Genomic DNA, 26,806 nt, shown 5'->3' on the forward strand with positions numbered 1-26,806 from the left:
AAGCATCAGTTCAAAAACAATGACTAGGTTGTCGGGCTTCATGTGTCTTGCAGGACGTCGGTAGCTGTTGAGCTGTGATATGGTAGAGCTGGCCAGTGGCTGGGAAAAGACCAAACTGTAGAGAAAGGTCATTACTCATAATAACACACTGTGTTTATAACATTTTACATTTACAGCATTTGGCAGACACCCTTATCCAGAGCGACTCACATTATTTTATATTTATACAACTGAGCAATAGAGGGTTAAGGGCCTTGCTCAGGGGCCCAACAGTGGCATCTTAGTGGACCTGGGTTCAAACTCACAACCTTCTGATTGGTAGCCCAAGACCTTAACCACTAGGCTATGTTTATGATCACAGCCTCCAGTGTCACCCAAATCAGGATGAGGTTCCTTTTTGTGTCTGGTTCCTCTCAAGGTTTCTTCCTCTTCCATCTAAGGGAGTTTTCCCTCACCACACTCACCTCAGAGTTCACTATTGATAACTAAAGATAGATTTAAACATTTAATAATCTGTAAAGCTGCTGAGACAACGTCCATTGTTAAAAACGCTATACAAATAGAATTGAATTTAAATGGAGTGTGCTTACAGCTTGGTGAAAAACAGGGAAACCATTAACTATATCACCCACAGATGGGTTGAGAGATTGAAAAACATCAATTTTATAAAGTTTTCTCACTATGAACTCTAGAAAGGGGCCATTAATTTGGTCATTAGTTCAGATAGTTGTGTTAGAACATGAAAAAAACACAGTATGGAATTGTGTGGAATTGAGGGTTTTTTCCTGGGTTTTGTTTGTTTTAGTGTTTTTGTTTTTTTTTTGTCAGCTGATTCCCAGCAACCAGTAAGATTTTTGTTAGTTGAAGTTTGTTACATAAAAGCTTCTTACCTTTTTGTTTAAAATCTGTAAACAATTTTTTCTAGTTAATATTTTTTTCCAAATTTAAATGAATGCGTTATCTGTGGCAGTGGTGGGTCAGGTGGTTATCTGTGCCACTGTTGGGCCCTTGAGCAAGGCCCTTAACCCTTTCTGCTCCATGGATGCTGTATCATAACTGACTCTGTGCTCTGACCCCAACCTCCAAAGCTTTGTGAAGAAAGAATGTCGCTATGCTGTAATGTATATGTGACTTCATCTTATCTCTATCCATCTCTTGACCAATGCCTGTGTACAAACTCCTGAAACGCTAAACACACTAATACATCATGTGAGGATCAAGACTTGTGTTTATGGGTCCAAACCCAAATGAGACATAAATGATCATATCTCTCCTTATTACACTAAATCAGTGGATTTGCTTTATGGAGCCAAATCCAAATCCTCATGAACGACTGTCACCTAAAATGTTTACCAAAGGGATTTTGGGTGAATTAATATATTAGCATTGTAGCGCAGGTCATTTAACAAGGACATTGTCAAGATGGTAGCGTTTTCTTATCACTATTATTATTACTGGAAACACACACACACGCTGAAACATTGCTTGCAGACAATCAGACAGAAAAACACACTTTATCTCAGGTCTGAGGCGTTAAAAACATCGTGTACACTTTTATACTGCTAGAGTGAAAAGCAATACAGCTCGCAGCTTGAACGAAATACTGCTTGGGTTTTACAAAGGTGTTGGGAACAACGCAGTTACAAAACAAATCTGCCTTTAAATCATCTACAGTTCGATAACACTGAAAGATTGTACCACAAAAAGTGCAACTTCATATAATTAAACAAAATATTAAACTTCATTTGAAAGTCTAAGATGAATGGGTTGTGCAGAATGAGCATGACACTACGCATGACAATTTCTTCTTTTTCTTTCTTTTTTTTTTAATTCACAATGTACAGCCAAAAGCTCCTACATCATGAACTAAAGAATAAAACACATTTGAAAAGAACACTGGTAGGATATTTAATCTGCATGGCTCATATCAAGGAAACCAAAGCGTTATTGAATCGCTGTAGATGTAAAACGGCTAAAAGTGTGTGTGTGTGTGTGTGTGTGTGTGTGTGTTTGTTTCTCTTTTTTACCCTCCCACCCACATTATGCTGATGGCACACATTTTGGTCCATGGACAAATTCATGTATTCAGAGATGCAATAATATTTGGAGAAATGAGAGGAGCTGATTTGATGTCAGTTCAGTCTGTGATCAGGATAATGCTGAGGAATCATCAGGCACAGAGACGTTACAGGAAGTAGTCGGGTGTCCGGCGGGTGACGTGCGGTTCCCCTCTCCTTGGCGCCGGGTCGAACTGCAAACTAAAGACAGGCGTAGGCGGTGTTAAATATCCTCATCATGGTGTTAAGTCTCTTTTTTTTAATATGTTCTAACGGTTGGAGATGCTTCAGTATTTATGTTCATCTTGAGACGAAATTTCATTAAACACTTCATTATTTGTACACAATAAGTTTATACAGAATAATCTAAAAAAAAAAAAAAGAGCATATTTAGGTTCACAGTGTAATTATCTAAAATCTATCCGTTAGCAACAGAGGGTTATGTCAGTTTGGACTCACAATGAGTACTTGAGCGTGTCGTCGAGCTCCATGATGGCCGCCTGATTGCCGCAGCGGTAGCAGTAATTCGGAGCGCTGAAGATCGTGACGACGTTCCGCTCGTGACACCAGTTGTAGCCCTGGAAGATTTGTATTTTATATAAATATATCAGACTGCACTCTGCCACACTAACAAATGTCAACATAACTTGTGAACTCAACAGAAAAAGAAAATCTGAATAAATAAATAAAAGACTTGGTCATATGACATCATATTTCTTTCACCTAATAAACAATTCTTGGGTCACGGGGAGCCTGTGCCTATCTCAGGCGTCATCGGGCATCAAAGCAGGATACACCCTGGACGGAGTGCCAACTCATCGCAGGGCACACACACACTCTCATTCACTCACACACTCACACACTACAGACAATTTTCCAGAGATGCCAATCAACCTACCATGCATGTCTTTGGACCGGGGGAGGAAACCGGAGTCCCCGGAGGAAACCCCCGAGGCACAGGGAGAACATGCAAACACCACACACACAAAGCGGAAGCGGGAATCGAACCCCCAACACGAGGTTTGAGGTGAATGTGCTAACCACTAAGACACCGTGCCCCCCACATAAATATATAATTATTATAATTCATATTTATCATATTACATAAATTATTATCATTATAATAAACTCCACTCTTCTCTTCTGAGAAGGTTTATCACCTGATGATTTGTGTTGAATTCATTCAGCTACAAGAGCATTAGTGAGATCAGACTCTGATGTTGGGATGTTGACGAACATCCCAAATGTGTTCAGTGGGGTTGAGTCAGAGTCAAGGCTCAGTGCAGGACACTCGAGATCTTCCACTCTAACCTTCACCTCTACACCATGTCTACATGGAGCTCAGGTGCTTTGTGAACAGGAACAGTGTCATGCTGGAAACATGGTCATGATCGAGCCTCTTAGCTCCAGTGAAGTGACATACGGCTAAGTACGGTGACCCATACTCAGAATTTGTTCTCTGCATTTAACCCATCCAAAGTGCACACACACAGCAGTGAACACACACACACACACACACACCGTGAACACACACCCGGAGCAGTGGGCAGCCATTTTTATGCTGCGGCGCCCGGGGAGCAGTTGGGGGGTTCGGTGCCTTGCTCAAGGGCACCTCAGTCATGGCCGGCCCGAGACTCGAACCCACAACCTTCGGGTTACGAGTCAGACTCTCTAACCAAGAGGAACAGCTAAAGCTACATCACGCAAAGACACTCTATACAATTGTGTGCTTCAGACTTTACTTGTAGAACCACATACAGGTGTGATGATCAGGGTGAAGTTCACTTTGTAGTGCATGACATTCATGAAATCTTGAATGTCATGCGGTAAGCGAATGACGTTCCCTTAATGTAATGAATCGACATGATCTACATTTTCAGATGTTGTTTAGCAAAAGATTAACACAATACGATAAAAACAGCGATAGAAACCGTGCTGATGTCTTCCTGACATACAGCGTCACTAAGATGTGTGTGTGTGTGTATCTGGTTTAATACTACACATTTATTGTGGTCAATTTCAGTTCATTGTGCCTCTTTTAAGATTGATGGACCAGACTTGTTATAGACCCATGAGAGTTTGTTTAAGTTTTTTACCTCCATGACTAACTGGTGAGCTCTGGACACCAGGGTCAGGGAGTTGGCGTGATTGAAGGTTTCTGAGATGTCCTGACCGAACGTGTAGCCGGCTCCTCTGGGTGAAATCCCCCAGCCACCGCGGTCATCGGGGTCCGACCACAACAGGTCGCACATGGGGCCCTGTCAATCATACAGCCATAGGATGGGTGTTAAATTATAACAAAGAAGAATGTTACAGTCTGTAGTGCCAACATGTTCAAATCAGAATCAGAATTAGAAAGAGCTTTATTACCAAGTGCGCCTGCGCATACAAGGTCATACGCTTCCAGTACACAGAGACAACAAGAACCTTCAAACTTTTCCCGATTGAAGTTGAGTCGTTAAGAGCGTAGGTCTTCTTAGCCGCTCTAATCTCCTTATTCAGTGTGTTCCTGGCCTGACTGTACATGCTGAGGCATCCTCTTTGAGTTTTGCTGTAAACCATGGCTTATTGTTGGATGTTAGATGACTTACATTTACATTTCCAGCATTCGGCAGACGCCCTTATGGGGATGTGGTAGCCTAGTGGTTAAGGAGTTGGGCTACCAGTCGGAAGGTTGTGAGTTCAATTCCTACATCCACCAAGCTGCCACTGCTGGGCCCCTGAGCAAGGCCCTTAACCCTCAAATGCTCAGGTGTATCTGCTCTGGATATAACAGAGTGTTATCCAGAGTGACTTACATTATCTCTTTTTTTATACAACTGAGCAATTGAAGGTTAAGGGCCTTGCTCAGGGGCCCAACAGTGGTAGCTTCTTAGTGGACTTGGGATATAACTCACAACCTTTTGATTGATGGCCCAACACCTTAATAACTAGGCTACCACACGCCCCATAGCAACTGATGTATGAAGTCACCGTCTCAGTGAGCTCGTCCAGATCGTTGGCAGCAGTGATTAGTGAGAATTAGTGAGGCTTGTAAAACCTGCGCTGTTTTGTTGGTCCATCTAAATCTGAGACTTGTTACTATAACTACAAATAGATATAAGGTTTGCAAAATCGAGTATCTAGCTATGTTATCTGTGTGTGAAGAAGAATCACAATAAATCCTGTCAAAATCTTTGAAATTTATTAAAAACAAATTTAAAACTAAATGAAGCCTATTTCTACATAGAACTTTAACTGTTCTAAAGGAATGTAAAAGTCTCTCGAGTTTTCCAAATGCAATCTTTACAAATGTGTGCCTTTTAATTCCAGGAGCCGACACGATGTTCTACATCACTATAAAGTGTACGCTAGCTTTCTAAATTACATGCAATTCGGTCACATTCGTATGAGAACATTCGTGTAATCTTGTAAACTGGAATAAACCACCGAAGGAGGAAAAAAGCGGCACTAGAAAACTCTTTGCTTTGTAGAACAGTTGGCTTAGAAACAGACCTCATGTGGGACTTCCTGGATGCGGTCCAGGGCTCGAATGTGATCCAGCGTATCGATGGACGGAGACAGTCCTCCATGGAGACAGAAAATCTACAAGAAAAAAATCTGAGTTGTGATTACGATGTCCACAAATAGCTGGGATCCTCAAACGCTAAGCTGTGAACGGTATAATTTTACACTGATATTGATGAAGAGCTCAATTTAAACTTTGAAGGTCAAAGTCTGGGAAAACAATAAGACCTCATTTGTTAACTTTTAAAACAGACAGACTTTTGGATAGATTGATTATTTGTCCTCTCTGGTTTAAAAGACTAAGTTCTTAAAGACAATACACACTCAGACAGAATTCGGGACAGTTTCCCAAACCACATGCCCAAACTATTCTGTGCACTAAGTCTGAGCATATAATTATGTTCAAAAATAAAACCCTTTATTGTTGTTGTTTTTTTTTTTATTTTTATAAATGTAACTGTCATCGTTAGTAAACACCAGATTCCTCACTAGGGACGAATTTCAACAAGGCTTTGAGGCCTATCTCTGAGGCCGACAGACGTAGCCGCAGACCAAGGTCATTAGCACAATCGAGCTAAAATAGAGATTCAAGAACAAATCCATCACCTCTGTTCGCTTTCGGTGTGTGTATTTATTTCCTATTCATGTTCTGCACATATTTTACTATCTACTCTGCACACTTTACTCCAGCGACAGGCACAAGCCGGATGCTAGCGTCAGCAAACTCGACGTACATATTTACATGCCGACATAAGCAGATGCAGCAGATAACCCACTTTCGCCCAATATGACCATGATTAAAAATGTAAATTATAAATAAATAAAGAAATGGAGGTAAAAAAAACACACAACTTCCTTCTTTAAAACTCTACAATGAGAAAAAATCAACTATTGGTTTCTGTCAATTTAGAAATTGTATTCTAGTGTAATATTTGATTCTTTTACTGTCTCGTAAGCACGTATTTACAGCGTGTTGGCAAAAACTCCTGCCGAACAGCATGTAGTCTGGCTTCATTTCGTTTTTTTTCCCTGTCAGAATCATTTGCAACAAACCCTGCAACTCAGTCATCGTTTTTTTTCTTTAACCCACAGGAGATGTAATAATGTTACCTGTGTGTCCACCAGGGCAGTGAGGGGAAGGTAGTCAAAAAGGTCAGTGAAATATTTCCAAACGTTTGCATTCCCGTATTTTCTCAGGCACTCATCGTAGAAGCCGTAAACCTGCGTGATCTGTCTGCTTTCGTGGTTCCCTCTGAGGATGGTGATTCGCTCTCTATATCGAACCTGAGAAATTACAAATCATACACTACTGAGCTCCTTTACACATGCACGATCGGTGACAATTAACTAGCGATAAAACAGTAAAGTTGAGAAGCTTCTTTATTATAATCTGGAAATATTTTAACTTGATAAACAGTCTTTACCTTTAAACACACTAGAAGGGTGACAGTCTCTACAGAGTAATAGCCTCTGTCCACATAGTCACCCATGAAGAGATAATTGGTGTCTGGTGATTTCCCGCCAATCTTAAATAGCTCCATGAGGTCATGGAATTGCCCATGGACATCTCCACACACCGTGACTGGACAACGCACCTCCTGAACATTGGACTCCTTGGATAAAATCTCTTTAGCCTGGCAATCAGACGAATAAAGATATGACTACAACAAAATTGTATGTGACAATTTACCTACCGAACTGGGAAGTAAATTTGGACATAAAGAGATTAAATAGCATTTTCCAGAAAAGATTATTTGGATTAATAATAACAGAAGATGCAGAATTAAATAATTATTTGACGACTATTAGGCCTATCTTCCTAAAATGCCAAATGAAGGCATATTAATTATGTAAATATTAATTATGTAAATATATAAATAGGCATATTAATCTAAATGTAATCTGCCAAATGACTAATGATCTAAAAAGATGCATGCAAACACAATAGATCTACCTATAGTTGTCTAAATCCTAACTATCGAAGTATGATTTCCTCGCACAGTCAACACGAAGCTTTGAAGAAGTTACTGCATGAGATAAGCGCAACAATAAAATGGAAATAAATCTAATCGATCGAGTATGTAATCAAATACAGCCGGTCAAAAATTACCCTGTGCTTCTATATCATCATCAACACAGAGTCATTTACTACATTTACAGCATTTAGCAGACTACAAATGAGTAAATGACCTAAGGAAACGATACAATAAAAAGAAAAGTATTCCTCACTGAATAAACCAGTTATTACTGGTAGAGACCATGTGGTGAAATGTCGTGACTTTTACCTCATATGAGGAGGTAAACTTACAATTCTTTGTAAAAAAAAAAAAAATTAAATCTTTCATTCTAGGTTATATAGGTGAAGGTCGGTGAGGCGGCTCTCAGTGGAATGAGAATGAAATATTTTGATGCTATAATTTTTTTATTTATTTAAATTTCCTGAACTTTATTTCTGATTTTGAGATCCATTTTTTTGGTTTAAAAAATTACACTAGAAAATGCTTAGTTTTAAATTTTATATATACAAGTCCAAATTTTTTCATGTGAAGGGTTTTTCCCAGACCACCTCACGTGTCTCTGAAGGCCAATATAATTATACCAAACTTGTTTTCTGCTCAGGATTATATGTTTAGAGAAATTTTAAGAGCGCCATTTCTTCACAAACAAATGAAGGGGGCGTAAACTTTTGCACACCGCGGTAAACAAAGGCTGCCAAACCGTTTCCTAATAACAACAAACCCGGGTGTGATTTTATTTTTCCTCAGGTGTTATTTGTCAGAGCAAATTTAAACTCCAACACCGAAATAATCTACAAAAATCACCACCTTGTCTGTGGGGTGTTAAACGTCTGCCTGACAACGGGCGCCATTACAGCTGACACACCCCACCAGATCTGGTTGCTACCTGCAGTGCACTCAGAAACAGCCAATCAGCGTCTTCTTGAGGCGGCACGACAACCAATGAGTTGCCAACTAAGCAGGACTCTCAGCCAATAAAAACAGAACTCACCGCCGCCATCTTTAGAATCGAACATCCAGTAGCTACGGTAACTCGCCTTTATTCAGGCTACAGTAAACATGCACAAAAGTGTGCGTTGAATAACAAGTGTTAAGACGGGTTTAAGAGATCTACTTACTTTCTCGCATAGAAATTTAACCTGGTTCTCCGACAGCTGCTTGCACTCGTTCAGCTGCTCGATCCATTGATCCAGTTCTTTTGTAAACACCTTCTCATCCATAATCACCAGCCAAAAGAAAAGAAAAGAGAGAAATAAATCGTTAAAATGAGGATTTTTTCCCGTCTAAAACACGATGTATTTGTCTTAGCTAACTAAAGCTAATCCGGGTCTCGCTTCATCCGGGTCCTTCTCCGATTAAAAATATATACAGCGACGAATCAGCTCGATTCTACATATGTATAATCCTAATGTACCGAGAATAATGTACGAGTTTTTGACACGAGCGGTAAATAAAATCACAAGGATTTATAGAATTATTTAGGATTTATAGAAGAATTATAGACTCCGATGATTCCGAATCTGAAGCCTGCACCGCGCAGGAAGCAAAGAGGAAGCTGAGCAGCGTTCAACTGACTGGGCGCGTTGCATCACGTTGTGCAGTATCTGGTTTTCTAATGACGTGCACTGTTGTAATTCTGCAGCCTGTCAGGAATATTGGGTTTTCTTTCCTTTTTTTAATCAGTACTGTATTAACCTTCTGTTTCATGTAGAAGGGTCATATAATGTTAATTTTATTGTCTTCGATATTAAAAATAACCTAGAGAGCACAAAAGTAGCCTTGATGTTGGAGTGCTTTCATTTAATCACAATTTAATTTGCTAATAAAGAATCTTGAGCTGAACAGAATTTTAGTAATATGTAGTCGATAATGTGTTATATAATAATAATAATAATAATAACAACAACAATAATAATAATAATAATAAATATTTAATAATTGATCATAATTAATTATAATAAAATAATTTCATATGAAATAATAATTCCAATTTTTAATTGGTAATCTGACTTTCCAGTTTAAACCTTGTGCTAAATTGTAATTATGTACTATTACATAATAGTTAAATATGCAATTAGTTAATGAATTAAATTATTAACTAACTAACTAACTAATTACAAACAACTGTAATTAGTTAGTTAATTAAAAAGAAAGGTATAGTTTAATTCTATTATTAATTAGCTTCTGACGGAGAAAGGTTATTGAAGCGTCTTTAGAGTAGGACCATATTTTTTAAGATATACTATATGCAATACATATATTATTCTCTGGGATTTCTAGAAAAATCTGTAATCGACTCGATCATACAGACAACCATATAATAAAATATGCAAAAAGCAGGTTCACACTATTTTTTGTTTTGTTTTGCAGTAAAATATCACAGAGATCAAGTGCTGTGATGGGGAGTTTATTAGGGTACCAAGTCTAATTCAAAACCATTTAGCACAGTGTTGTTGAAGGCACCCCTGCTGATGTGAGAGGAGGTGTTTCTATCAGCAGGGTGGAGGGAAGAGGAGAGGAGATGCTGCTGCCTGTGATGATAATAATAGACCACTGAGCAAATCTCTGCATATCTAACCCAACCTCATTTTATATAATCAGTTATTCAAAATATGAACATGTTATAAAGACAAGATGAAAGCCATACACACACATTCTTCATCGTTCTCATATATTAACAGCAAAAGAACCCAGGGTTTATAAAATTTGCCCTAACTCTTTGTGGCTTACCTTTTTACATGGTCAGAATAATCAAAAACTTGGAATGAAATTTTAAATCACGTCAGGATTAAACTGCTGATGCAGATACGGTACAAAAGTGCAGCCCTAAGCCTTAGCACTTGAGGTCAAGTCTGGTCACAAGCCAAATGGGCCGCTGTCCAAAAATGTACTTACCATTGTAATTACTGAAATTGGCTGCCCCACATAGTTAAGCCTCAGTGCTGAAATACCACAGGAATACATAATAAATGTTTCAAGGTGCATCATATTCTACTAACCTAATAAAACCTATAAAACATTGTTTTCCTTGTTATTCATTATACTTTACATTAGACGATATTTATTCATTCATACCTGTTCAGTAACAGTTTTATCCGTTATGTATCAGTGGATCCAGAGCACAGAGACTGAACACTGGATGGAACACCAGTCCATTTTAGAGCATCATACACACACAAACACTCACAATTTATATTTAACGATCCACTTAATGGCATAATTTTTGGAAAACCTTCCCAGACATGAAGAACAAGGACATACAAAAAAAAGGCCAGACAGGCAGAAACCTGACTTCAGAGTTGAAACCAGGGACCCTTGACCCAGCAACAGCAGCACTGTGATGATACATTAGTGCCTTGCTTTAAGTAAAATCATGGTATTATGGTCTGGTTTGGTTTATAATTATTTTTATCCATTTAATGTGAGACACTTGTATACAAAGATTGTTACAAGTAATGCCGAATCCAATCCGTTATCAACATGTTCAACCTTTTGTTCACTAGAAAAAACGACATTTTTTTTCTACATTTATCCTTGTGATATTAACATAGATATATTGTTTATTGTCCTTTACTCATATTCTGTAGCTTGTCAATATCTAATTGTAATGTATTGTATTATATTGTGTTGTATTGGGAGGTGGGATGTAGTAGTGCTATTGGGATGTGGGATGTGGAAGCTCAGTGGTTAAGGTGTTGGACTACTGATCAGAAGTCATGTGTTTGAATCCTAGGTTCATAAAGCTGCCACTGCTGTGCCCCTGAGCAAGGCCCTTAATGCTCAATTGTATAAATTGAAATAAAAATGTTAGTCACTCTGGAAAAGGGTTTCTGAATGTATTGTATTGTCGTCTTACTGCAACTTAGACTTAAGTCGTTAGGCCAGGGTGTTGGTGTGTGCCAATTTTTAATTCCAACCAAGCAGAAGCCACGTGAGTCTACTGAAAGACAACATCAACTAAACATCAACTAAACAGGTGGAATCAAGTGTGGCTCCTGTTTGATTGGTAAGAAAACTGCACAAATATGGGCTCTTTGTGGATGAGATTGAACAACCCTGGTGTAGATGATTGATTGTATCTTGTTTATGTTATATGTCAGCATCTGGATTAGAACAACAGATGTAAAAGTACACAAGCCTAAGAATGTAAAGCAGCATGAAATGTTGTGTATGGATCTCCAATTGCCTGTTTTTAATAAATACAATTGAGTGCATTGGATCAAAAGCATACAAAATAAAGCTTTCGGAACACAAAAAAGCAACAAAAAATCAGAATCAGAATCAATTTTATTGGCCAAGTTTGTTGACACACACAAGGAATTCGGTTCCAGCTGTTTGTGACTCTCAAAAGTACAGACATAGATAACACTATACTATACACTATACAAGACAAGGATATACTATACATATACTATACATATACTATACACTATACTATACAAGACAAGGATATACTATACATACACCATACATATACTATACACTAATGATGCACAGGTCTGGTTTTTTCAACCCGCGGGTCCCACTTTTATGAAATTATTGGCCCGCCCAGCAGCAAAGTGACAATTCCTTTACCCGCCCCAACCCGACCCATGAGATGACCCGCGCATCACTACTATACACTATACTATACAAGGATGTACATATATTATACACTATACTATACAAGACAAGGATATACTATACATATACTATACACTATATACTATGGACAGACAGACAGACAGACTGACATAAATAATAATGAAATAATAACATAGATAAGGAAAAGAGGCAAGCATCAGGATGACAGAGCTTGCATGATAAAATAAATGTTACTATAGTAAATGTACTATAAATGTTCTCTGTTCATTTTCTTAGTCACAGTATGAGTGGCACCCGCGGGTTATGAGATGACCCGCGCATCACTACTATACACTATATTATACAAGGATGTACATATATTATACACTATACAAGACTATATTATATTATATTATATACTATATTATATACTATACAAGACAAGGATATACTATACATATACTATACACTATACTATACAACACAAGGAAATACTATACATATACTATACACTATACTATACAACACAAGGAAATACTATACATATACTATACACTATACTATACAACACAAGGAGCATTCGGACAAGCATTCGGACAATCAGCACTGGCACTCCACAGGGATGTGTCCTCTCCCCACTGCTATTCTCCCTCTACACTAATGACTGCACTTCAAGTGACCAAACTGTTAAACCCTTGAAATTTGCAGATGATACTACGTTCATCGGTCTCATCGAAGATGTCGATGAGTCTGCATACCGGCAGGTAAAGTGGCTGGTGCTATGGTGCAGTCGGAACAGTCTAGAGCTAAACACCCTCAAAACTATGGAGTTGATAGTGGACTTTAGGAAAGACCCCTCAACACTACTCCCTCTCACAATATCAAACAGCCCGGTGTCATCTGTGGAGGCCTTTAAGTTTCTGGGCACTACCATTTCCCAAGACCTGAAATGGGAGTCCAACATAAACTCCATCATCAAAAAGGCCCAGCAGAGGATGTACTTTCTACATCAATTAAGGAGGTTTGGTCTGCCACATGAGCTGTTGGTGCAGTTCTACACTGCAGTCATTGAATGTCTTGTGCAAATACATCCATCACCATCTGGTTTGGTGCAGCAACAAAACAGGACAGGAACAGGTGCAACGCACAGTAAAAACAGTGGAAAAAATAATTGGTGCCCCCCCTGCCCACCCACCAGGACTTGTACGACAAAAGAAAAAGAAACTGGTCAAAAAAATCACTACTGACCCTTCACACCCTAAACATAACCTCTTTCAGCTCCTCCCTTCTGGCAGGTGCTACAGAACTTTGCTTACTAAAACTGCCAGACACAGGAACAGTTTCCTTCCCCAGGCAATCTCCCTGATTAACAACACACCATAATTATATTCACTGCTTCATATCTATAAGTACTGCATTATCAGAACTGTCAGTCATCACATCATCTGTATATGTTACACACACTACTGCCGCTATATATTGTGCAAAAGCATAATATTGCACTTTATTGTATTGTATTGTTATTTGCACTCCCACACTTTATGTACATAACTGATCAGTCATATTCTATATTCATATATATTACTCATTTTGTCTATATTGTATCTCATCGTCTGCATTGTCTTGTATAGTTTGTATAGTATAGTGTTATTTATGTCTGTACTTTTGAGAGTCACAAACAGCTGGAACCAAATTCCTTGTGTGTGTCAACACACTTGGGCAATAAACTATACACTATACCATACAACATAAGTATATACTATACACATATACTATACAATACAAGGATATACTATACATATACTCTATACTATACAAGGATATGCTATAAATACAGTACACTATACACTATACTACACAACACAATTATATACTATACATATACTATACACTGTACTATACAACACAAGGATATACTATACATATACATTATACTATACTATACATATACAATACAATACAACACAAGAATATACTATACATATACACTATACTATACTATACAAGGATATACTATACATATACTATACACTATACTATACAACACAAGGATATACTATACACTATACTATACAACACAAGGATATACTATACATATACTATACACTATACTATACAACACAAGGATATACTATACACTATACTATACAACACAAGGATATACTATACATATACTATACAACACACGGATATACTATACATATACATTATACTATACTATACATATACTATACAATACAACACAAGAATATACTATACATATACACTATACTATACTATACAAGGATATACTATACATATACTATACACTATACTATACAACACAAGGATATACTATACACTATACTATACAACACAAGGATATACTATACATATACTATACACTATACTATACAACACAAGGATATACTATACACTATACTATACAACACAAGGATATACTATACATATACTATACAACACACGGATATACTATACATATACATTATACTATACTATACATATACTATACAATACAACACAAGAATATACTATACATATACACTATACTATACTATACAAGGATATACTATACATATACATTATACTATACTATACATATACTATACAATACAACACAAGAATATACTATACATATACACTATACTATACTATACAAGGATATACTATACATATACTATACACTATACTATACAACACAAGGATATACTATACACTATACTATACAACACAAGGATATACTATACACTATACTATACATATACTATACACTATACTATACAACACAAGGATATACTATACATATACATTATACTATACAATACAACACAAGGATATACTATACATATACTATACACTATACTATATAACACAAGGATATACTATACATATACTATACACTATACTATACAACACAAGGATATACTATACATATACTATACACTACTATATAACACAAGGATATACTATACATATACTATACACTATACTATACAACACAAGGATATACTATACATATACTATACACTACTATATAACACAAGGATATACTATACATATACTATACACTATACTATACAACACAAGGATATACTATACATATACTATACACTACTATATAACACAAGGATATACTATACATATACTATACACTATACAATATTGTTTCTCGTATGACAGGATGTTCTGTGGTCATGCATTGTACTGTGAGCTGTAAGTTAGCTGAATAAATTCACATGTGCTTCACTACAGTCCGATTTCCCTGCCCGAGACTGCGCATGCGCGCCGAGCCCGTCTTTCAATATTGTACTTTTTTTTCCCTTACTGAAAATGGCTGCCTTACAGATTTAAGGCTCAGCGCTACAGGGGAAAAAAAAACCTCTTAAGCAAAGCATAATAGTCGCAATCCGCCATTACGACCGCATCGTAAGGCTTCCGAAATGTCTCGGTTTTATTAAATTAGAACTATGCTTTGGTTTCAGCGATGGAAGATCTATCTGTTTCATATTTAACCCTTTGCACTCCAAGGTCCGCGTCCAAATGAGGTAAAGTAAAGGCTTTATTTTTCGCCTTCTACGTGTTGTACCTGCATTCTCTCAAACATTATACTCTTAATACTCATTCTTTCCCAAGAGAAACAGTCGATATCATCTAGAAATAGAAAAGAAAACACCCCGATGCTTTTAATAAGGATCTTTTTCGTCGGTCTTTGTACGTTTTGTGTACAAGTGCAGGTCTGTTGTCAGCCTACAGTCAAGGCCTAGCGCGTGCACTACCCTACCTTACTAAGTAGTATGCGAAAAAGTAGTGCGATACCGGAATAGCGGTGTGTTTACAATACACACTATTTAGTGCGCTAGTATGCTGTGTCTCCTTTAGCTAGCCGTGATGACCTATTGTCTGTTAGTTCGGACGTCGCCATGGCTACTTGACCTACTAGTTAGTACGGAAGTATTTAATGTTTTACTTTTTTAGGGCAATAAACCGTATTATTTCTTCTTTCTAAGACTGGTGAACCCTCAAGGGTGTATTTTAAATAGTAATGTGAATGTTGTGTACGTGAAAAAATGAAACTTTTGTTATGAAACATTTCATTAAGATGTAGTTTACTTTAAATGCAGCCATCTAAATAAAAGTTCTGTATACGTAGCTATCTCTATGGAAATACACGTTATAGAAGCCCAAAAATATGAGAGAATGCGTAATAGAATTATTATTACACTATTTGACTATTACGTACACAGTGACTACACGTCTACGTGGCACGGTTCTAACTAACGACTCTGTTCTGATTCTATTTTCTGTAGAAAAATGATGCATCAAGTAGCTAGTAACAACAACGACTACGGCTTGGGCAGCCTAGCCGAAGACGGACAGCACTCGAGTAGCCATTTCGAGTTGTGTGCCTCACAGTCAGGCAAATTCTACCCATCTGGCCCACCTCCGCCACTCCAGCTGCCCATACCAAACTTGCCCCCTTTGCCTCAGAGCATGATCAAGCCTATGTCATGCCAGATGCAGGACTCTGCGAGCGACTTTCTGCCTCAGGCTGTGCGCATGAGGGCTGCTGAGGCACCTGAAGGCTCCAAAAAGAAGAAAGGACTTGGGAAGACAGGAAAACGCGGTAGACCTGCGGGTACCACCAAGTCCGCTGGGTATCGGACAAGCACAGGAAGGCCGCCTGGTACCACGAGGGCAGCTGGGTTCAAAACAAGCCCAGGGAGGCCGCTAGGGACAACCAAAGCTGCCGGCTACAAGGTCAGTCCTGGAAGGCCTCCGGGCAGCATCAAGACGTTGGCCAAACTCAACAAACTGGACTATAGCGCTTGCAACGGAGCACCATTCCCTTACACATTGATGCAGAAACGGGCACTTTGCGAAGCCACGGTTAAAGAGAAAAACCCTAGCGAATGAGAGCAGGCTTTTGTATTTATTAGGAAAGGATGAAACCGTGTATATCCATGGAGTGACGTTTGCACTGAGGCAGGACTCTAGCAAAGCAGCAAGGCAAATTTTGATACCTAGGCTTAACACTTGTTATGTATGTGAAAGTGTTACATTGTCATGATCATTTTCATGTTATCTCTATCCAAAGAGCATTATCATTCTCTCACACTCATAAAGGAGCAATAAGTGGATTTTTGTTTCATTTCATTAGAATGCAATGTAATGAAACCTTTAAGAAAATGATTTTTGTAGTGTTGTGTTTAGATGTACACTCTTAATGGCAAAGTTTGTGGCAGATGCAGACAAAGACCTTTCTTTTCTACGTCCTGTCCAAGAGAGTGACAAGCAAATCCCAAATATTGCTGCTTATTGCTCCTTTAAACACATATTTACCAACTGTACAGATGTGCATGATAGTAGTCTTGTGAAACAAATAACACAGTATGTATTATATTAGACATTTTTTCTGGGCCAATAGTATTCACTCAAGCATATGTATAGAAGAAAATAATCACTTTTGTGTTGTTTTTAATCTTGCTACCTAACTTTTGATAACGTGACTGCTCAAGTCTTCACCTTTCTGTAGCATCCGATTTCATTCCGCACTCAAAACGTTAACGAATCGATCTCATGTGCATATTTATCCTTCTTTTCTAACGTGCTACGTGATTTGTGCTTTGCCTGTATTGTCTTTGGTATGAACTATCTTTCATTTGTATTTATGAAAAACGTGGTTGCCCTTTACAGTAGTGTCGAGTGACCTTTGAAGAATATTTCAACTTATTCATTTCATTTTTGTTTGTTTGTTTGTGGTGAGATGAGAAAAAAAAAAAGAATCGTTGTAATGCTTTTACAAATCTCTTTTGTAAATGTGACTGTGAGTTGATAGCTTAGTATATCCTGTAGTGTTCCTGTTCCATACAAAATATTCATGTTTATCCAAATCTGGAATGCCATGGTTCAATCTTTTGTTTAGTGTTGTGTAAGCAATTAGCATCCAGTCTGCTAAAAACAATAAACAATTATCACTTAAGCAAGGCTATTTGCATGGAAACTACTTTTGCTTTTTTTTTTTTTTTAAACCTAATGGTTATCGGTTGCTTTTGTACAGGTACCCAGTCTTTCAGGGATGTTTTCTGGATCCACATCAACCCTGACCTCGATAAAGCTCTCACTCAGAAACGAATTATTGTTTGTTTTATTACATATTTACATATGTGATGTTACCATGACTTTATTATATTGTATTAGGATAACAATCCCAGCAGTGGGTTGGTGTTCCCTCCATGGATGTGTTCTCATCTCATCCCGGCCCAGTATTCCTGGAATTCGTGGAATTCCGGATCCACCTCGACTCCTGACCTTGATAAAGCTCTGAAGACCTAATATAAATAACCGAATGATGGTGTACATACACTTCTGATATACATCATACATACTACGGTGTGAAGTGATTATAAATGCATAAGAGTCGTTCATCTGCCAGAGCAATTAACCTGAATGATTTCAAAGAGGTTGATCAGGTCATGTACTAATTCTATTTACACAAGGTCTACAGGAAATGCTTGCATTAATAAATGTAAATATCTTTGTTGGAAGTTAAGGGAATACAATCAGTTTTCAAACGACGTCTTTTTCTATTGTGCTTGTGTTTTCTTTTTAATGGAAGAAGAAATGATCTCTTTTATAACGAGTTATGTTTAATAAAGCTTTGTTTTCTATTGATGTTAAGATAAGACACTGAAAAATACCCGGATGAAACTCTACAGTCTGATTCTGATATATCTGTTTATAAAGAATAAATCTTTTGTATTTTGTAAAGACTAAAATGTAGATGATACACCAGGTCCATATAAACATGACACTGGCCTGTTTACACAAGACCAAAATGGCGTTTTAAAGCTAGAAGAACGACCAAATGAAGTGATTTAAAGTGCGGTATTACGGTGTTATCACGGTGGAACTCAGTCACTGTGCTATTTGTTCCTTCTGTCTAAAATGGAGGAAGTTTAAACCACGTCTTTTGTTACGAGAGCGAAGGCTTGATAAAGCTTAAAGAACCCACTGAAAAAAACAGCAGTTTCCTGCTAAACGTCTACATTGTCTCAGGACACTCTGGGCGTCGGACGTAAAGGAGAGTTAAATTGTAACTGGTTATAATTTAAGGATACAACATGAATCATGGAGCGTTTTGTACAAGAGACTGGGGGTTGGGTGGCACTGCTCTCTCTCTCTCTCTCTCTCTCTCTCTCTCTCTCTTTCTCTCTCACGCGCGCACACACACACACACACACACACACACACACACACTCTCACACACACAATTGCTTTAACATGACCAGGGCCACGATCAAAACAAGTCATGCATTTCCATGCAGAACGTGTTTCCGACAGTCTCACGTTTTGATCCATCTTGATGGCTCGGTGAAAGCAAGCGATGCACTGACTTGTTATTTTCCAGCGCCAATGAATTAATCTAGTTACATTTCTGTTTATTTTTCCAGCCTAGAGTAGAAATGAAAGCCGAGTCCGGGCCTATCGCTGTTCGTAGTGTTCGTAGTGCCGCTTCCTGCAGATCCAGCTTTCATAAATCGCCAAAAAGTGACTTCTCTCCTTCCCATGTGATGGGATACCGGATGGTTTTGTCTTGACCGAGCCTTAAATGGTAAGATTTCAGCCCTTCTTCCTAGCAGTGTTGTGATGAACTGTTTATTTGTGTGTGTTTGTTAGTAAATCGAGCCGAGGTTCCATCTCGGCCATAAGGCTTAAGGTCTGCATGGAGAAACTAGTGCAGCTTAGCTTCCTGTACATTACTTACCCATGATGGCAGCCAGCTCACTACCGGATAATATCCGGATTAATGAAGTTTATTCGCCAAAATGAGCACGTTTATGACCTGTCCGTGTTCTCTGAAATGTTCTGGTTAAATTGTCGGCTTTTTTTTTTTTTTTTTTTTTTGCTTGTTGGATTGAATCTAGTTTCTCAAGGTGTCTTTTGTCTGCTCCCATGGACATGACGGCCTGAACGAGGCGCCTCGAGCGTTAAACCTAAACATGAACGTTATGGGTTTGTTACAGTTAAATCACCACCATTGGTTAGTTGTGGTTATTATCCACACCATGTTAACATTAGTACTACAGATTGGATTAATTGAATGAAATCTGTAGCTGATTGGTCAGTAACCACTGTTGACTTTTTCCTTTTTTTTAAATATATAATAATGTTCGTTTCTTTTTTTTTGGCAGGACGAAGCCATGCCAACATGAATCAGTCGTATAAAGTGGGCGCCAAGGATGGCTCGGAATGTCGCCCGGGCTCGCAGTGTCCGCAGGTCACTTCCTGTGGGCTCCAGCATGGCCCTAAACACTCGTCCTCCTTTGGATGCAACGTAAGGGAAATGTCCTCCAGCTGCAGTCCACTCAGTAGGCTGCAGGAAATGACGGCTAGGGTGAACATGCCCGATATGAGCTTACAGCACTGGGACTTCCACAGGCGCACGAAAGCACACATACACAGCCCAGAGTTTGGCTTCAGCCTTGTTCACACACCTCAAACCTTCAGTCCTGGTACTGATGTTGGTGCATTCAGAAACGTCCAGAATCTGGACAAAAACGGCTTTTCTCCTGTGAGCTCGGACAGCCTGGAGCACATCTCTCCAATCCCCAATGGATTCTTGCATTTTGAATCAAGCCTCTTTGACAGTGGGGACAGTAAGGATGACCACGAGGAAGTGGAGCGTGTGGCGCCGTTCAAACCTTCAGCGAGAAACTGCCAGAAAAGGGATTCTGCGAATGCAAAGAGCTTCTCTGATTCAGGAGTAAACCTGAGCTTGAACAGACACGAACGTTTTGACCCAGTTTCTAAAAGTTCTCCACAGCCAGCACCAGAACCTTCTCCTAGTCCTCCAAAGCCCGTTGAAGACATGCTAAAGGATTTTGACAGTTCGGACGGCTACTCCGATAGCGATTGTGACCTTCCGAGCACTGAGAACTGTGCATCGATGTTCAACGTTGGCCTTTCTCAGAGGCCAAGCTCACCTAGCAGCACCTACTCAGATCCTGTAAGCACGACATGCGTTTATTTCTAAGTTTATTGCTTTTATACACATTGGTCACCCCGGGGGATTTTTTTTTTACTGTAATCAAATTTAACACATTTGTGGGAGAGATTTATTGGCACAGGAATAATATACTAACATTTTTACTTGGAAAAATGGTGTTCTATTTAACATAGTCTTACAGAGAGATTAGTGCAGGAGCTCACATCTTTCAAATTTCAGAAAGATAGTGACAAAATTTCAGAATATGATAACTTTTTGTATACAAATATCACCGTTTCAACGTTTCGTGGTGTTAATTTCAAAAATTTCCACTCCCACCCGCACCCGCGATGTTTGTGTCCACTCCCGCCCGCTCCCGCGGATTTTTTGAAAATTTTGATTGTATACAAATGATCAGTCTAATTATTAGTTCAGGCTAATGTCCAGAATAACAGAATTAAACATGATTGCATTCAAATAAGATAAATTAATACTAATGCTAATACTAATCTTCTTCTCAACGTCATGTGTTGACTGCATTCTTATTATTAGGCTACACGGCAAATCCCACCGGGTCCCGCGGATCTCCCGCTAAATTTTTTGACCGCCCACTCCCGCCCGGGGCAAAGGTGAAACTGCTCGCTCCCGCGAGATTTGCGTTGGGTCCCGCGGGTCCTGTGGGAGCCCAATCCCAATGCAGCCCTCTAGTTCAAACGACTTCAGGAGGTGGTCTGTTGCGCGTTTCAGATGAAACTGGAAAAGGTGTAAATGAATGTGGTTGTTCAAGCCACATACGTCAGCGCTATACTCCTCCCAAACGGAAGTACGTCACTCGCAGGTGACTCGCGAGTCGTGCATCACGCGAGAAACAAATATGTTTTCCCATCAGTGCTGGCTCCGATCTTTCACCCAGGCGTCTCGTTGGGTCTTAAAATGCAGCAAACAGTAAATGCTGTTTTTTCTAGTAACCGCATACACCAAAGCGTGTTCCATTTCAATTACCCCGGAAATGAGGTAAAATATATTTGCATATTGGGCGGGAGTAGAAAGATCGGATTGATATCTGATTCGTCAAGACGCATTTATGTGGCCTAATGTAAATGGAACAGTTTTAACAAATCAGATAGCTATCGGATCAGAGAAAACACATGAAGTGACCAGGTGTAAAAAGGCTCTAGGATATCTGTACTCACAACCGACACACGTGATTTAGAGCTTTGGCTGAACGGGTGCGGTGACAACGTCACACGGCACGTCTCGAACCAAATCTGCAGACGATCTGTGGTTATATCGAAAAATTGTAAGCTCCTCCGATGTATCACAGAGTTTGCTTGAATCCTGTTCGCATTAAATCCTGTGCTTACAAATTTCGCAAAATTTCCAGTCATAATTACGTCAACTCAACTCCTCATATAAACCTAGTACAATCTAAATAAGGGTTTAGAAAGATATATTTAAGAACAATGTTTCCATACAATCTCTTACATTTATTATGAAAGTATAATTATTATAAAAACGCAACGAAACACAAGGAAATAATTTTTTTTTTTAAAGACAACCATGAGGTAAAAATCTTATCACACACCCTCGTGAACGTTAACACTATATATATTACTGTTAATCTACTTCTAATCTCTATCTTAAATGCAGCAGACATCAGATTTATTTCTAAAGACTAGTCCAGACTATTCAGGAAATAATTGGATATAATAATAATTGATAAGCTGTTTTGGAAATATTGTTGAAATGATGTACTGAAGCATGTTTTCTCTACATGTTCACAATTTCATGTGAAGAGAGACATTCGGAAATATGCACATGTATTTTTATTTACAGTGCTTGTGTCCCATTGGGTGTCCATTCGCTGTCTCTAGTGTCTTAAGTGGACAAGTGATCACCATATTAGAGCAATAAGTCAAATATTTAGACTTGTTGACTATCTTATCGTTTGTTACCGAGGAGTAAGATGCAGATTAAAAATACTTCTGCCTTACACATACTGGGAAACATTTTACAATGTGTTGCGCATAAGATGTATATATTTTTTTCTTTCTGTCTATTCCCAGCCAGCGCTACTGGGGCTAGCGGTGATATTTGCTGAAAAATACAAAGTTAAAAATGGACATGTAGGGCAATGCTCATGCAAGATGGGAGTCATTCGAAGCAACAACTAAGTCATGGAAAACGTCCTGAAAAAATAAACACACAGATAAGGTAGTCTTGGTCATGTGTAAAGTTAATTTGCCAATTGTGAGTTTGTTGAGGAATCACTGTAGCGTTGTTCAAGGAAACTGAATTTTCCTTTGACGGTAAGACTGAGGACTAACGTGAACTCTTTAAACCCAATGAATGTATTTGAAACCAAACCAAAATCAGTGGTTAAAATTCAGGGAAATAAATCACAACAAATTCTACAAAGTCTCTTTGTACACTCATGTTTATAAGAAAAATCCTTGGGAAGATTTTTTTTGAAACAGAATAATAAACAGAGAACGACTGTGTGTAAAGGTGATACAATGAGTCCTGGTGGTGGGAATCATGGTGGTGTGCGGCGATGCTTAGCCAAATGTACAATTATAAAATAGAATTGTAGTCAGACATGACGTATTTTTCTGTGTGTGTTTTGATAGCTATGAAAGGTAAACAAAATTGTGAAGGTGCTAGCGGTAATGTAGTGTGTAAGGGCTTTATGTGTTTACTGCGTTTGTGTCCCTCGTGTGAAAATAATTGAGGTTTCCGGCGGATTCCACTGACGAACAGCAATGGGGTGTATATTATAGTGTAGTTATTATGATGTAATAACTGTTTGAGTGTGCCGTCCTCTCTCGCGACCTACCTGCTATTGTTAATAACGCTTACAAGTCATAATTTGCCACTTTTTCTTCTCCAGTCCGACAGCCCAAAGAAGAAGCCTCTTCCAGAAGTGAAGTTTACTGTGGGTGATGTGGTATGGGCCAAGTTTAACCGCAGGCCTTGGTGGCCTTGTCGCATCTCCATAGACCCCGAGACCGAGAGCCACACCAGGATGAAAGGTTAGTGTTTCTGCTGGTTAAAACAACAAACCTCTAACAGACCAGAATGTGCGTGTTTGCTGTTGCAAACTCTCACACACCTCAAAGGGATACAGGGATCTTTATCACCATGGTGGTGATTTTGAGAATATAGAAATGACATCCAAATTTAGAACCCTAAACGATCTGGACATGATTTGATGTTTCAGAGCCCAGCAGCAGACCATGTCGAATGTATTTCGTCAGGACGTTTGGCGAAATCGTAGACCATGCTTGGGTTTCTGGGCAATCCACGTATGCTTTTGAAGGAGGTCAGCAGTTTGAGAAACTTCCTATGATCAGGCGACGAGGAAGACAGAGAGACAAGGGTTACATGGTAATGTCCTATTGCAGTTCCCGTTTCTGTTCTACTGTTTTATTAAAATTCGCTAAATGTTATAAAGTGTATTATTTAAAATTCGTCCTCCATTTGTTTTGCAAATGTAATATAATGCTTTATTATTTTCCTGTGTTTTTTTGCTGCAGGTTCCAAAGAACTTGATAGCTGCGTGGGAAGCCAGTGTGCTGGATGCAGAAGCAGCTCTACCAGAGTATCTCAGGAGTAAACTACAACTTCCCTCAGTCAGAGAGATTCACTCTCCGGGTACAGAGGATAGGACGTGCACCTCTCCGACCTTCTCCGACCTTCATCTGTCTTCAAAGACTCCAGTTTTCTCCAATGGACACAACCACACCCTTGACGATTCACCCAAAACTACGGAGAGAAGCAAAAAGAAATCACCTGCTAAAAGGAAAAAGAGCTCACTGCTGAAAAGTCCCGTTAAAATCAAAGACGAATTGTTCTCCAAGCTGATGTCAAGCCCCACACTGGACATTACAAAACCTCCTGCTGCTCCCGCAAACAATCCGGCGTCTGACTCCAGGGATTGCCCTTACTCGGACATCGATTCGGTTCCCAGGATACTGTGCCCCAAACGCTCAGAAGAGCAACTTACGGGGTTGGATAAAGAACTCTGCGCTGAACCAAAGGCAGAACGTGCAAGTACAAAAACGAGAAAGGTTCGCAATACGGAGAAAGAAACGACGGCTTTTAGAAAGCACAAAGCGAACAACAAATCTGCAGTCAGAAACAAAAGGTGCACCACTTCGAATGGCAGGAGCGTGGGCAGCACTTCTCAAGGATTATCAGATGGCACGTTCGAGATGCACTCTTTCAACTTGCCGGCGAGTTGCGACCTCATGTCCCGTGCCCTCGCAAACTATGATAAATCCAAAGAGAAGGATGATCTTGAGTCTAGCCATGAATCCCGATTGTCTTCTCCGACTCTGTCTGACGAGCATGACTCCTTTTCTCCCTCCCTGGACGTATCCGAACGGACAGAACAGCAATGGCAGGTGAAAACAGAACCTGTAGTCGATCTGACCTCTCAGCGCTTCGCAAACAAGACATTGCTCAAGTTAACAAGAATACGGTCCAGCAGGGAGTCCGCTCGGAACGGGTCTCAGCTCAAAGGTAAAGATTCCACCGTTAGTCCTGTGGAATTGCCAGTAGCTGGTTTAAAAATCAAGAAAGAATCAAGCATTTCTTATTCCTCCTCTTCCTCTGTTTCATCCCCATCGCCTTCACCCTTGGATACTTTCCGGGAACCTAAAGACCTCTCTTTACACTCTGTAATCAAAGATGAGTGTAATTTAGACGACGATCACAACTCCAACTACAGATTCACAAACTACCTTATGCTGTTGAAGGGTTTGCACGACAACCGGGAAAAGGAGGGAAAGCCACTGACTCTGCCCCCTACCTCTCCATCTGCCCTTATCAAGCAAGAACCCTCACTCCTTCCCTCACAGCCCAACCTTGAACCCACCGCTCCCGACAGACTTCACAAGAACGATAGTCAGACTCCTTGGGTAAAGAACAGGCCGCAGGGAAAAGCACGGATCAGCCTGAAACCAAACAAATCTAAACCGAAGTCCACAGGAAAAAAGGAGGCTCAAAAACATGATGTTGTGAATAGTTTGCTTCCTTTGGTTTCAGACCTAAAAAGACAGAACATTTTAGATGTGGTTACTCCGAGAACAGTGCAGACAGAGAAGCTCTCAACTTCCAGTACAGATTCTGGATTTGATAGCACTGGGAAGGGTGCGATGTCGGCGGTCGCACCGAAGAAGCGCTGGCAGACGTTCGAGCCTGAGATTGAGCAAAGGGCAAAGCCAAAGGGTGATCAGAGCAGCATGACTGTGCAGGACAGGGTCCTACCTCCTGCCAGACTCAATGGAGTAATTGAAGAGAGCCACCAGAGCCCTCAGGTCAATGCTACAGAGAAGAAGGATAGCGCTGGTAAGTGTGAAAGATCTGGGTCAAATAAATGTAATGCTATTACATAGCCAAAAACCTGAGCTTGTCCGTAAAAGAAAGATGGGTGACTTGTAGTAGGAGCAACATCATCTGGGACGAGGCACTTGCAGTGTGCACTTCACGTCGCGGTGCCAAACTTGTTCAGTATGAAATGATGTTGTGTTAGAATGTTTCAGCTCAATGTTATAAGATAACTGGCCCAGAACGGCAGACCAAGACTTTTTCTCTTACCGATGGTAAAGTGTAAGACAAGTCGTTATTTAAAGTGGTCACATGTAGGAATCATCCAATCTTGTTACCCCAGG

General features: G+C 39.3%; 3 protein-coding genes across 5 annotated transcripts in view; 2 read left to right on the forward strand and 1 right to left on the reverse strand.

The window, feature by feature from the left end:
- Positions 1-1,498: 1,498 nt before the first annotated feature.
- On the reverse strand, positions 1,499-9,161 carry ppp2caa (protein phosphatase 2 catalytic subunit alpha a). The gene is made up of 7 exons (XM_027163502.2): positions 8,701-9,161; positions 6,989-7,198; positions 6,675-6,848; positions 5,553-5,642; positions 4,154-4,315; positions 2,517-2,635; positions 1,499-2,258 (listed from the first exon to the last, which is right to left on the reverse strand). Exons 1-7 carry the CDS (start codon positions 8,800-8,802, stop codon positions 2,186-2,188), a joined length of 930 nt encoding a protein of 309 aa, XP_027019303.1. The 5' UTR covers positions 8,803-9,161; the 3' UTR covers positions 1,499-2,185.
- Positions 9,162-15,446: 6,285 nt separating this feature from the next.
- Positions 15,447-18,130, forward strand: si:ch1073-44g3.1 (uncharacterized protein LOC797133 homolog). Of its 2 annotated transcripts, none has more exons than XM_027163444.2 (2): positions 15,447-15,690; positions 16,453-18,130. In XM_027163444.2, the coding sequence occupies exons 1-2, from the start codon at positions 15,686-15,688 to the stop codon at positions 17,057-17,059; spliced, it is 612 nt and encodes a 203-aa protein (XP_027019245.1). In that variant the 5' UTR covers positions 15,447-15,685; the 3' UTR covers positions 17,060-18,130. The 2 variants fall into 2 exon arrangements, with proteins under 2 accessions (XP_027019245.1, XP_027019246.1); XM_027163445.2 differs by lacking the exon at positions 15,447-15,690 and adding an exon at positions 16,061-16,084.
- A 922-nt stretch (positions 18,131-19,052) lies between these two features.
- The window catches only part of nsd1a (nuclear receptor binding SET domain protein 1a), a 29,294-nt gene continuing 21,540 nt past the window's right edge, over positions 19,053-26,806 (forward strand). For both annotated transcript variants that reach the window (XM_027163443.2, XM_047819291.1), the window contains exons 1-5: positions 19,053-19,757; positions 20,338-21,152; positions 24,022-24,163; positions 24,352-24,518; positions 24,668-26,483. In XM_027163443.2, coding sequence (XP_027019244.2) covers positions 20,355-21,152; positions 24,022-24,163; positions 24,352-24,518; positions 24,668-26,483 — 2,923 coding nt within the window. In that variant the 5' untranslated portion in view covers positions 19,053-19,757; positions 20,338-20,354. The remainder of the gene's footprint in view (positions 19,758-20,337; positions 21,153-24,021; positions 24,164-24,351; positions 24,519-24,667; positions 26,484-26,806) is intronic.

The sequence above is a fragment of the Tachysurus fulvidraco genome, chromosome 10 (genome assembly GCF_022655615.1).
Source record: "Tachysurus fulvidraco isolate hzauxx_2018 chromosome 10, HZAU_PFXX_2.0, whole genome shotgun sequence".
In the NCBI taxonomy this organism is placed as follows: Eukaryota; Metazoa; Chordata; class Actinopteri; order Siluriformes; family Bagridae; genus Tachysurus; species Tachysurus fulvidraco.

Bases quoted from the DNA above. Each gene is read 5' to 3' on its own strand.
- ppp2caa (XM_027163502.2), bottom strand. From the start codon at position 8,802: ATGGATGAGAAGGTGTTTACAAAAGAACTGGATCAATGGATCGAGCAG. The intron at 6,849-6,988 runs GTAAAGACTGTT...GTAATTTCTCAG, and splicing joins CCCTTCTAGTGTGTTTAAAG to GTTCGATATAGAGAGCGAAT. The intron at 2,259-2,516 runs GTGAGTCCAAAC...GCCTGTCTTTAG, and splicing joins GACACGCTCAAGTACTCATT to TTTGCAGTTCGACCCGGCGC.